This window comes from Pristis pectinata, chromosome 28 (genome assembly GCF_009764475.1).
Source record: "Pristis pectinata isolate sPriPec2 chromosome 28, sPriPec2.1.pri, whole genome shotgun sequence".
NCBI classification, from domain to species: Eukaryota; Metazoa; Chordata; class Chondrichthyes; order Rhinopristiformes; family Pristidae; genus Pristis; species Pristis pectinata.
In genome coordinates, this window is record NC_067432.1 from 24,562,432 (window position 1) to 24,575,985 (window position 13,554).

Genomic DNA, 13,554 nt, shown 5'->3' on the forward strand with positions numbered 1-13,554 from the left:
CTGCCTTAATATTATCTACTGCATTTGGTGCTCCAAGTGTGGCCTCCTCTACATTGGCGAGACCAAAGGCAGACTAGGTGACCATTTCGTAGAACACCTACGCTCCATCCGTAACCGCGATCTGCATCTCCCCGTTGCCAATCACTTCTACTCCCCCTCCCACTGCATTACTGATATGTCAGTCCTCGGCCTCCTCCACTGCCAGGAGAAGTCCAAACACAAACTGGAGGAACAGCATCTCATTTTCCGTCTTGGGACCTTACAGCCTAACAGCATGAACATCGAATTCTCCCATTTTAAGTAAACCAACACCCTCTTTTTCCCACCCCCCACCACCATGCCTCTTTTCTTCCCTTTCCTAGCCTATCTCTCTTTTTCTCCTCACCTATTTTTTTTATTACTCTCTCCTCCCCTCCTCCCATGGGGCACCTGCCTCCATACCTTTGACCCATCCCCCAGTGGATCTGCTTTCCCCTCCTCCCCCGCACTTGCCTATCACTATCTCTTACCTGCATCTACCTATCACCACTTTGTGCCCACCCCATCTCCCCTCTTTTGTCCACCTATCACTGCTCTGCTTTCCCCCTAATATACTGGGCTTCCCCTTTTCCTATCTTCAAGATTCCACCATTTGCAGTCCTTTGTTTCTTTTGACTTAATAACTTGTTTTTAGTCATATACATTGGGCATTGATAGTTAACCGGAACACCAGGGATAAGTCAGATAGTGCTACCTCAAAATGGTGCTAATGGAGAGACAGACGGGGCCTGGAATTGATGTCTCATTTGAAAGATTGCACCTCTGATACACCAGTACTCCTTCAGTACTGCACAGCAGTATTAGCCAGGTTCATGTAATGCAACCTCTGGAGTGAGATTAGAACCATAACCCTCTAATGCCGAGATACAGGGAGAAACACCAGAGCCTCAGCAGATGCTTAGATAGTTGGAGAAATAAAGAGGGACTTGCATGTGGTTGTCAGTTTGAATGATGTGTGTGTGTGCGCTAGTGAATGTGTCATTTTATATTTTTGATTTGATGACATGTTTTGGTGAAATGACTGAGAGAAGACTATTTGTGTTCAGGCAGCAAGCAGATAGCCAGTCGAGCATTCTCTTCAAACAGCAAAATCCAGCCCAACTTGGTCCTGATTGCAGATGTATTGTTCAGTAATGTTTGGGTGATAAACAGTCCCAAGAGTACTCTAAATTTGCTTTCGGATCCTGAGAGAGTCTGACAATATCTGAGCGCCAAAACAGGATGCCTGGGGATGTGATTCAGTTTGTTCTTGGTGTCTGATTCTTTGATCTTAACTGTAATATCCATATCAATCTCCATCTCGTTCAAATTAATGATTATGACTGAGGGCTTTGATTACTGCGGATCCTAATCCACAGCCAGAGGTGGCCTGACAGAAGATTGAACTGCACCGCAATGTTGCTGCTCCATCTGAGGCAGCCAGAGATCACTACGAAGCTGAAGAGATTCATCGCAGTCCATTTACCCTTGCACTGCAGCAGAGGCTTGGGTTTCACAGCCGCAGAACGATAGATGGGAAATCGGCACTGAGGTGAAATAACCACAACATCTCCAGACAAAGAGTAAACATGTGATGAGCTTGTGGGCTGGGACTCAGCAGAGTAGCACACGGGGGAGCTCTTATCGTATCTGTTCTCGTGTGTGAGGCCGAGAATCCATGAATATTAGGAATACTTGCTAAAGATCACCATGGATATTGTACAGTTTGGCTGGTAACGTGCGTCGTTAATCTGGATATACAGGGAAGGGTTTGTGAACTGAATCACAAATGTGACAAGGTTAGTGTTCTCTGTGAAAGCGCTAAGAAGCCTCATTAATAAAAGGAAAATATAACGGGGACATTTTGAAGTTGGACAAGAATTGACTTAATTAATGAATATCATCGACAGAAATCTGAATGAAATTTATTATTCATAGTGTGTATACTGTAAGGTTTCGGCATTCTTTTGGCATTTGACATTGCTTGTTTAAAGTTGCTTTCATTTTATAACTCTGTCATCGAGGCAGTCAGAATTTTGAACTGTAATGTGCATTGAGCTTTGCTCTGTATTTTGTAAATATGCAAGCATTACTCTGACAAATGGTGAACTGGAAGTCTTAGTTGCGCATGTGTTTTGCAACGTTACAGCAGGGTCTCTGTGGGTTTGAATGGATGAATAATTAATAGACCTGTATTGTTGGCTCTGATGGTTGAGTGCTGTGCTATGCTCAGCTCACTGAGCTCTTGACTGAATTCCTTTGCCTATTGGGAAGGAAAATTCCCAGCAAATGTTTACTGTTAGGCCACACTCGTAGGCAAAAGCCAAAGTTATTAAACGTATTAAGGACGTTTTAGTTTAGGAATGTGTCTAAGTTTAGGATCAGTTTACTGTTTAAAATTTTTTTCATGCGTACAGTCAGTGACAGGGATTTAATAATAGTTACAATAGGACAGGAACTCTTAATTATTGCAGCCGTAAACCTCAAAAATAACATAGGAAATTGTGACCAGATTTTTTTATAGATCAAATGAACTGCAGTTGCTGAAAATCTGAAACAAAATCAAAACATGCTGGGAACACTTCAGATCAAAGACCAACACAGGAGAGACTGCAGGTGCTGGGGGATCTCAGCGGGTCAGGCAGCATCTATGGAGGGAAATGGACAGTTGAAGTTTCAGGTCGAGACCCTTCATCAGGACTGAGGTCTTTATAATTATCCATCCTGATGAAGGGCCTCGACCCAAAAGGTGACTTGTCCATTTCTCTCCATAGGTATTGCCTGACTCGCTGAGTTCCTCCAGCATTTTGTGTGTTAGATCAAAGACCCTTTGTCAGAACTGTTACCACGGTTTCTCTTTCTATGGCTACTGCCTGAACTGCTGAATATTCCTATGTTTTTACCTCAGAGCCCAAGCTGCCTCTGGTAGACATTCTTTGACAGTGTCCTTCTGTGATTTAAAAAAAATCCTCCAGTCAAGCGAGAAATATTATAATTGATCTAATGGTTATGATTCATTGTTATAACCAATATGATTAATAATAATATGTAGAGGATAGTATTATAACTGAAACTATCAGCAAAGAATCAAGGCCAGGCTGTCTTGGGGTTGAGGATGACTTATCTACACTCCAATTCTGTGGGTTCTGAGTGGATGATGAGTCCTGTGTGGGATGGACGGGTGGTACTTGACACCTGGGGGGTGTTTGGGATGTGCTGTGCTGCTTTTCCTGTTTCTGTTTGCCTTCTGTGTGCTTCCGTCGAAGAGACTCTGGGTGTTGAGTGCCTTCCTGGATGCTGCTCCTTTTTGAGTGCTTATTGGTCAGGGTTGGAGTGACCTTTTGTTCTGGAGTGGAAGAGATGAAGGTCGAACGGTTTCACATTCATCCTGTAGATTAGCTCCATTCTAGTTGTTGGAAGCGAGGAGCAGTATTGTGGTGAGGAAGATTGAGAAAGAGGTTGCAGTGAAGAAACAGCCTGTTTGGTTGCACTAGGGTTGGGTGCATGGAGGACCCATTGCTTAGAATCAGCATTGTTATGTCATCTGATAGCAGGCATAGACTGAAGACAAACTTCTGAGCATATCCATATTTAAGAAGGATCCTCCACAGTCCCTCTTGGTCGACATGGTTGTGGTGTCTCTGAGATCCCCTGCTACATACTCTACTCCAGAGGTGAAGGAGATGCAGTATGAACTTCTGCCAGTTCCTCTCCAAGTTTTGAAATCCATCCTTTCCAGGGACTCAGTTTCTCAGTTGGCATGTGGTCTTTCCAATCATTTGTCTGTCTGGTGGTGGGTCCTGTGTGTGTGGGATGGAGTCAGAGATACCTACATCTAAATAAATCAGTCGAGGAATTCTTCAAAGAACTCTCTCCGGCAGCTCTGAGTGTGAGCCATCCTTGATAAGCTCTACTTCAGTCTTGGCTCTCAGCAGGGTGAGCTCATGGGTGTTTGGGCCAAAGATGGTCTTGATAGCACTGAAGAATCCACTCTTGTCTCAGTCACTGGGACTCCTGCACACTTTCCTCCCACAGGCTTTTACCGGAGATCAGACTTCAGGTGCCTGTACAACTGTTTCTTTTCCCTAGGGGAACAGTGGAGCTTCCAAGCCAGGAACTTGTGGCATTGGTGGATAATTAACTCCTAAACTTGGTCATTCTCATCAAATCTGGAATGTCAGGACCCTCAGCAGTGGCCTGAGTGTCACTCCATCGTCACAGTCTACAGTCCCAGACACTGGCATGGTTGTCCTTAGAGAGACATGTCGGACAAGAGGTGACCAGGTGGAAGGTATATCTTCCAAACAGGAAGAGGGATGCTGTCTTCATGGGGTGGGTTTCACCACCAAAGATGAGCTGGCGTCTCAACTTCCCAGTGGTACCATGGCTCTCTCGCTCACTGCAATGTGGAACTAATGGCCTGTGGTTATCAGTGTATAGGCCTCAACCATGGAGCTATCGATAAGGAGGAGGAGTTGGATTCCAATCAGGGAAACAGACTGATTGTCTTGAGATTTTCAACACCAGGATGGGAAAAGGCCCAACAGGGCACATGGGACAAAGATAAAGATGGGAAGGCTAACTTTATCAGGGTTCTTCTCCTGACAAAATGCTTGGTCTGGCCATAACCAACATCTTATTCATCAGATAGATAAGCACAAGACATCCTGGCCCATGCACAGACAGTTGTTAGATCTTGTCGTAATCCGCGCAAAAGACTGCAGGGACGTCAGCATCTCCCACACCATGGCAGGTATGGAAGTTGTGGGCATGCTATGTTGGCGCCGGAAGTGTGGCGACACTTGCGGGCTGCACCCCGAGCACTCTACATAAAAGATGCATTTCACTGTGTGTTTCAATTTGCATGTGACTAATATCTTATAAGATATGTTAGTCTGACCACCACTGGCTAATACACTCCATTATGTCCACCACCTTGGTCCCCAAAATGGGCAACAGTGACAGCAACAGAAATGTTGCCATAACAACATCAGTGCTGAAGGTCTCAAGGTCCTTCCACCGATAGCACTTCCCAGGCAACCTGAGAGCTCCCAGTCAACTGGAGCCACAATGTCCACAGCATCTGGACTGCCCTAAAGTCCAACATATTTAGCACCACTGACAAAACTCTTGGCTTCTCCATTGGGGGAACACTGGGACAGTTTCTTTTTGTGGAGTGCAATGTTTGAGGTCAGAAGAGTTATATTTGGCAGGTTACCAAAGCAGGGATGAGGCTTTCAATGGACTTGGAGATGATGATGTAATGGAGCATGGCCTTGGTGCTGAGAAGGAGAAGTGATCTAAGGTCATTTCAGGGTCATTTGACATCAGGGTTGCAACGAGCTTGGTTCAGACTCAGACAGCTACCAGCAACGAAATGATGTACATGCTGGAAAGTGGAATCTGTGGCAAAGATCAGAGAATTTGCACTTCCCAGTGTTTATTTGGAGAAAGTTCTGTTTCAGTGCTGAAGACAGGAAGCAAGAAATTACAGGCTAGTTAGCTTAACGTCTGCATAGGGAAGATATTCTCAATGACATAATAGCAGGACACTTAGAAAAAAAGTAGAGTAATTGGCGAAGTCAATGTGGTTTTGTGAAAGGGAAATCCTGCTTGATCAATGTATTGGAGTTCCTTGAAGAAATGATATGTGCTGTGGATAAAGGGGAATTGGTTCATGAACTTTTCCAGAAGGCATTTAAAAAATTGCAGCATCGAAGGTTGTTGTAGAAAATAAAAGCTCATGGTGTAAGGGATAACGTGTCAGCATGGATAGAAGATAGACTGGCTTAAAAGAAACAGAGGGTCGGCATGAGTGGGTCTTTTTGCGGTTAGCATGATGTAATGAGTGGTATGCCATAGCGATCGGTGCTGGGTCCTCAATATTTTACAATTGATATAAACATATTGGATGAAGGCACTAAAGCTGTGCTTGCTAACTTTGCTGATGACACAATAGTAGGTAGGAAAGCTTATCCCTGTGACAACCCTGACCTCACTCAGTCAAATAAATTCCCTTTGTGCTATCCATCCCCCCCCCCCCCAACCTTCTTTGCCACATAAAACTAGCTTGCTTTCTGTCTTTCCCAGTTCTCATGGTTTTTAACCTGAAACACTAACCTTGTTCTCTTTCCGTAGATGCTGCCTGACCTGCTGAGTGTTTATATTTCAGATTTCCAACATCTGCAGTTTTTTGATTTTCAAATGTTATCTGTTATTTCTAAAGGAATTGAATTCAAAAGTAGAGAGATTATTTTTCAGTTGTATAGGACTTTTGTGAGACCATCAGGAGTCCTGTGTATGGTATTGGTCTCTTTATATAAGGGTGGATATAAGTGCATTGGAGGCAGTGCAGTGAAGGTTTACTAAACCTGAATTCAAAAGTAGAGAGGTTATTTTTCAGTTGTATAGGATTTTTGTGAGACCATCAGGAGTCCTGTGTATGGTATTGGTCTCTTTATATAAGGGTGGATATAAGTGCATTGGAGGCAGTGCAGTGAAGGTTTACTAAACCAGTCTTACACCCCTCAGTTCACCAATCACCTCAGAATCCTTTCTCACCACTCCCCTTCTCCTTGTACTGGCCATCTCACCTCTCCACTTTCAGTCCTGATGCAGCATTTTGACTCAAAACGTCGGCAGTTCCTTTCCTCCCACGGATGCTGCTTGACCCACTGAGTTCTTCCAACAGATTGTTCGTTACTAGACCAATAACTGGAATGGTTGGGTTGTCTTATGAAGAAAGGTTGGGCAGGCTGGGCTTGTATCCACTGGAGTTTAAAGAATAAGAGAGGACTTAATTGAAGCATACAAGATCCAGAGGAGTCTTGCAGGGTAACTGTGGAGAGTATATTTCCTCTTGTGGGAGAATCTAGATCAAAGGGGCACTGCTTAAAAATAAAGGGTCACCCATTAAACGTAGATATGAGTTGATTTTCTTTTTCTCTGACAGTATCTTGATTCTTTGGAATTCTCTTCCTCAAAGAGTGGTAGAATCTTTGAATATTTTTAAGACAAAGGATGTTAGACTCTTGATAAGCATAAAACCGTAAGATATAGGAGCAGAATTAGGCCATTCTGCCCATCGAGTCTGCTCCACCATTCAATCATTTTTTAACCCCATTCTCCCACCTTCTCCCTGTAACCCTTAACCCCTTTACCAATCGAGAACCAGCCCAGTGACTTGGACTCCACAGCCCTCTGTGGCAATGAATTCCACAGATTCACCGCCCTCTGGCTGAAGAAATTTCTCCTCATCTCAGTTCTAGAGGGACATCCCTTTTATTCTGAGGCTGTGTCCTTGGATCCTAGACTCTCCTACTAATGGAAACATCCTCTCCATGTCCACTCTATCCAGGCCTTGCAGTATTCGGTAGGTCAGTATAAGCAAGGGGGTGAACGGTTACTATTCATAGATTGGAATGCAGAGTTGAGGAGCAATTACCTCATTAAATGATGGAGCATCCTCGAGGGACTGAATAGCCTTCTCCTGCTCCCAATTAATAGGTTTGTGTGAATGTTTGTATGTGTTGGACAAGCAATGAGGCAAATCAGAAGCGGAGACGGTCAAGAGAAGCAGCTGTGAGGTAGAACTGAGTATTGGCAGCACACATCTGAGAGACCATCACTGCTTTCAAATGCAGTCACTGAAGAGCAGCATGTAGGGGCCAAAGAGTTGGTGTGGCAGCACCTTCTGAACAAGAGGCAGTTGGTCGGTACGTGCTCCAGAAGGTACACCACATTTCCTAAGAAAAAAATGAGCTTCTGGAGGAACTCCAGTCATCTGTGGAGGGAAGTGGACAGTCAATGTTTCAGGTCGAGAGCCTTCATCTGGACTGAAAGAGTAAAGGAGAGAGAGCCAGTGTAAAGAGGTGAGGGGCAGGGGTGGGGCGAGATCTGGCAAACGATAGGCAGATCCAGGTGAGGAGAGGTTGATTGGCAGATGGAGTCGGGAGGGGAGGGTGGAGATAGTGACAGGGGCTGGGAGGTGATAGGTGGGGACCACAAAGGGCTGCAGATGATGGAACCTGATAAGAAAGGAAGGTGACGTACAAGGGAGGGATGGCGGGCATATGGGTGTAGTGGGGGGGGGGGGTGGGAGGGGATAGGGGACCTAGTGGGAGGAGTGTGTGGGCAATGGGCAGATGGAGTAAGTGGGGGAGGGGAAAGAAACTGGGTAATAGGGGACTGGGGGGAGGGTGGTTTGGACAGAAGGGGGTGTTCAGGAGGACCTGGTGGATCAGAAGGAGAGAGAATGAGATAGGGAGGGAGCAGGTTACTGAAATTGGAGAATTCAATGTTCATGGCGTTGGGTTGTAGACCACCCAGGTGGAATATGAGGTACTGTTCTTCTAGTTGCATTTAGCCTCACCCTGGCAGTGGAGGAGGCCGAGGACTGACAGGTCCGTGTGGGAATGAGAAGGGGAATTTGCTTGAGATTCCAGCATCTACCGTTTCTTGTGTCACCACAATTCCTGAAGCTGAGATTCCACAGTTCCCTATCTCAGGGGTGAAGCTTTCTTTGCAATGGTGTTATCACTCAGGAGCCAGCTTACTGAGCAATCCCGTGTTGTGCTTTGGTCTCCATTAAAGTTGTAATCTCACCAAAAGGCAATGTCTGTCCCATTCAGCTGATTGGATTTAAGCCCAAGGCCAAGAAACTAGCAGTATCAGCGTGCCACACAGGGTCTGAACATCATGGGCTAAACATTGCACCACATGCAAATTTGTGTTGCTGTGTTGGGAGCAGATAGGAAGTTTAGTGCAAAGCCCCAGCAGTGATTCAAGAGCAAAAGCACTGTGTGTGTAATAGAGCAGCCTTGCCCAACAAAAGGCTGAGGAAGGCCACTTTGTTGGGTTCATGGTGGCAGTTGACGGGAGGGGGGGGGGGGGGGGGGGGAGAGGAGGAGAGTCACGGAGCAGAAGGGATCATGAGCATAGGAGGAGAGATGATCCTAGGGAGAGAAAGAACAGTGGCATGGAGATTGAACATAGAACATCACAGCACAGCACAGGCCCTTTGGCCCACAATGTTGTGCTGACATTTTATCCTGCTGTAAGATCTATCTAACCCTTCCCTCCCACATAGCCCTCCATTTCTCTATCATTCATGTATCCATCTAAGAGTCTCTTAAATGTCCCTAATGTATCTGCGCCCACAACCTCTGCCGGCAGTGCGTTCCAAGCACCCACCACTCTCTGTGTTTAAAAAAAAACTTACCCCTGACATCCCCCTTATACCTTCCTCCAATCACCTTAAAACTATGTCCCCTCGTGTTAGCCATTGTCGTCCTGGGGAAAAGTCTCTGACTGTCCACTCGATCTATGCCTCTTATCAGCTTGTACACCTCTATCAAGTCACCTCTCATCCTCCTCCTCTCCAAGGAGAAAAGCCCGAGCTCACTCAATCTCACTCACTTGGGGAGGTAGTTGGGAGAGGAAAATGATGAGGTTGTTGACAGATGAATTAGGATTATCATAAGGATTGGGGTAGTATCAGTCATGAAGAGGGTAAGTCAGGGAGGGAGGGGATTATGGTCAGTGTCGGTGTCATTGAGGATTGAAGTTTGGGTGAGATGAGAGTAGGGTATGTACTGGTCAGAGAGATTGTTGTGGTTGGAAGCTAGGGTTATTTGGGGAGAGGCTTGGGATTAGGGTGAGGTGGGATAGGGCTTGGATTGTGGTCAGAGTGGGGTGGGTTGTTGGAGTCAGGGTGAAGTGGTTGAGAGAGGAGAGGGTCTGGATGCTGTGGGGTACAGAGTGGGTTGGGGAGAGGAGGTGGGGTTAGTTGGGGAGAGGAGTGAGGATATCTGGTGGTGCTCAACACATAAAGGCTTATGTGTTGCTTCACCAACACAAAGGGTGAAGCTGCCAGCAGTGACCAAGGTCAGGACCTGTTAAGTGAAGCTGAAGCTGGCCTCAGTCCTCCAGTTAAGACCTCCTGATGGACTACTCCATTTCCAGGCCAAGCCTGGACAGTACAACCTCGTGCAGAACAATGGTTACAGGCTATGTGAGCTCACTGTGCCTTGGAACACTCCCGGCATGGGTATGGATAACCTGGAGCCAATATCTGGAGGTTGGCTGCTAGCACATTACATGACCAATCTTTTTGATAAAATTCTGTGATGTTGAACACAAAATTATTTGTCTTGAGCCATGCAATTTGTTGCCCGGACTTTGTAACCCATAACAGGATTGATTTGTGCATTGTCCTATTGGGTCTGAAGACATGAGTTACAGCCATTGCTACCACTCACTAAGAGATCTGATCAATGCCTTTGTTCACAGGGACTGCTGATGAGACAATGGGGAGCAAGCAGTCAGGACTGGGGAACCCGGCCTTCGATCAGTGCCCAACCCTGCAGAGCATCCAGGCAGCCTACAGTGTTGGGGAGGTGGACCGAGCTCAGCATCTCATCCGGCTGTTTTGTGAGGAGTCTGACAGCAGTGTGGAGAAGGTAAGAACCACAAATCATGTGTAATCCAGTGGAGAACAAAGGGATGTTTATTTAGGAGAGAGGAGTGCAAGACATGAACGTGTTGCTAAGAGGCTAATTGGTAGCTCCTTCTACGTCCTGCTCCAGGTGAACAGCCTTCCACGTCATGTCTTCTGTGTAGTTGGGGCACCTTCCATATACAGTCATAGTTGTGATGAAATGGGAGATTCCTCAAGCAATGGGTGGTGTTTCCTGTCGGACAGGGCTAATGTGGAAGGTACACAAATGTGACAGGAGTTGACAATGCCAGGTCTTCATCGCATTTAACACATAGCGGGCACCATTTGCATCCATCCCTTTCAGCCAGCTTCAAAAGTGGGTGGGGCTGGCTGACTGACGTCAGACCTGCTGCTGCAGTTCTACCACTGATGCTCTGTGGGGTGTTGAACCCAGCAGATGTGGGTCAGGTCCTCCCTCCTTGCATGTAGTGTACCCACACCACTGGCAGCAAAGAGTATGGACTGAGAAGTTGGCTCTTAAAGAGGGCAATTGCATTCCTATACAAGCGTACATATTAATTAGGAGCAATAGTAGGCCACTCAGTCCCTCGAGACTGCTCTAACATTTAATAAGGTTGTTGCTGATCTAAACCTAACCTCATCTCCACATTCCCACATGCCCCCGGTAATCTTTCACCCCCTTGGTTATCAGGTATCTATCTTCCTCTGCCTTTCAAATATTCAAAGGTTCTGCTTCCACTGCCCTCCCTGTGACCAGCCTCTGCTCTCCCAGGCAATAACCCTGAGGTTCCCCAGTGCTGGCCATTGTTGTGGCATTTGGTCGGATCCCACCAGAGTGCCAGTGGGTGGTAGGTGTTACTGTGCTTCATTACCCCTGCAACAGTTCAGCACCCACCTGCCCCATGCAGCCACACTGGACTCTGGGATCTCCACTGGGTAAGAGCCCAAGAGGACTCAGGATCGTGGAGGGATCACCTGCTTAATCACAAACCTGTTCCTCTGCCATTGGACATTCCTTGACTGGGACGTAGAGTCATACAGCACAGAAACAGGCCCTTCGGCCCAACTGGTCCATGCTGACCAAGGTTTCTACCTGAACTAGTCCCAGTTGCCTGTGTTTGGCCCATATACTTCTAACCTTCCCTATCCATGTACGTGTCCAACTGTCTTTTAAATTTGTTATTGTACCACTTCCTCTGACAACTCACTCCACATACATTCCACCCTTTGTGTAATAAAAAAAGAGTTGCCCCTCAAGTTCCTATTAAATCATTCCCCTCTCACCTTAAACCTACGCCCACCAGTTCTCGATTCCCCAACCCTGGGAATAAGACTGAGTGCCTTCACCCTATCTATGCCCCTCATGATTTTATACACCTCTATAAGATCACCTCACAGTCTCCTGTGCTCCAAGGAAAAAAAGGTCAGCCTGTCCAACCTCTCCCTATAACTCTGTCCTTTATCAACTGATGTTGGAATTGTAGCTCAGATCAAGTAGTTTGGGACCACCAGCACCATAATCCTTAACCGGTCTTAGGGTGTAGCTGTCACTGAACAGAGGGAACAGTTTGTGCATTAGCAAATTTGCAATGTGGCTTGACCTTTAAACCGGTGACCTCTCACCTCCTGACAGTAGGTAGAGCCTTACAAGTCCAGCAACCTGGGTTTGATCCCAACCTCAGATGCTGTCTATATGGAGTTTGCATGTTCTCTGTGTGACTACATGGGTTTCCTTCATGGGTTCTGGTTTCTTTCCACCTGCCGAGGTGCATGACTTGGTAGTTAATTGGCGACTGTAAATTGCCCCGGTGTGCAGGTGAGTGGTCGTATCTGAGAGGAGTTGATGGGAGTATGGGGAGAATAAAATGCGATTGGTGTAAATGGGTGCCTGATGGTCAGTACAGACTCAGTGGGCTGAAGGGTCTGTTTCTGCACTGTTTGACTCTGGGGTCAGTAGTCATGGTGACAGGCTTCGAGCCCCTAAAGGATCAATCAGGCCCAACAAAAAGAGCACATGGAACTTGGCCCCAATAGCAGGTGGGCAGCACAACTGGCAGAGCTGGTACCTCACTGCACCAGCTCCTGATCTCTGGTGCTGCCTGTGTGGAGTTTGCACGTTGTCCCTGTGACCCTGTGGGTTTTGTCCCATATCCCATCCCATCGTGCAGCTTTTTAGATAAAGTGGTAGAGTGTGGGGCAGTTGATAGGGTTGTGGTTAGAATGAAAAATGGGATTAGTGTTTGATGGTCAGTACAGATGCAGTGGGGGTCTAGTTCCCTGCTGTATGAGTCCCTGACTCTTATGAACTGATTCCCAGGAAGGGCCCTTTGGTATGTTCTGGGTCATTGGTTCTGGCTGCTGTTTAAGTCAAGTGTTAGTGTGATTTTCCAGAGTTCTGCATGGTACAGTTTGAGAGAGGTTTCACTATTTTTGCTAACTTGTTTCTCTTTGTGTGGCTCCCAAGGAGCAGGGTGGGAAGGAGGACAAGGCAAAACAAGAGGGGGAAAAAACAGGTTAACAGTAAAAGAGCATTACACTGAAGAGGGGCACGGCAGGGATGGGGGAGCAGGCTGCTGGCTTGATGCATCAGCCACTTGCTTGGTGTTTGTGGGACTAACTGCTGCCACTGTCTTTTCCCAGTGTGAACTCTTGGCCATTGCTGCCTCAAATGGAGACTCGGAGATAGTTCAGTACCTGCTCCAGGAGGCACAAGTGGAAATGTCAAAGGAGCCCAGTCACGAAAACCCTGCTATCATTGCCGCACATCAGGGTCACGAGGAGGTTGTCAAGGTGTTACTGAATTCGATGTCAGGTGAGAAGTCGTACCTTATTGGAATTGGTTTATTACAGTCACATGTACCGAGGTACAATGAAAAACTTGTCTTGCATACCGTTCATACAGATCAATTCATTACACAGTGCATTGAGGTAGCACAAGGTAAAACATAACAGAATGCAGAATTAAGTGTTACAGTTACAGAGAAAGTGCAGTGCAGGTAGACAATAAGGTGCAAGGTCATAACGAGGTAGATTGTGAGGTCAAGGGTTCATCTTATCGTACTAGGGACCCAACCATT

The 13,554-nt window shown here is 46.5% G+C and overlaps 1 protein-coding gene across 4 annotated transcripts in view; it reads left to right on the top strand.

Annotated features, from left to right (window-relative positions):
• The window catches only part of lrrk1 (leucine-rich repeat kinase 1), a 139,487-nt gene that overhangs the window by 19,859 nt on the left and 106,074 nt on the right, over nt 1-13,554 (top strand). For 3 of the 4 annotated variants that reach the window (XM_052040605.1, XM_052040607.1, XM_052040606.1), the window contains exons 3-4: nt 10,309-10,478; nt 13,118-13,289. In XM_052040605.1, the coding sequence (XP_051896565.1) occupies nt 10,309-10,478; nt 13,118-13,289 (342 nt within the window). Of the gene's footprint in view, nt 1-1,678; nt 1,818-10,308; nt 10,479-13,117; nt 13,290-13,554 lie in introns of those variants that run through there. The other variant, XM_052040608.1, reaches the window with a different exon arrangement.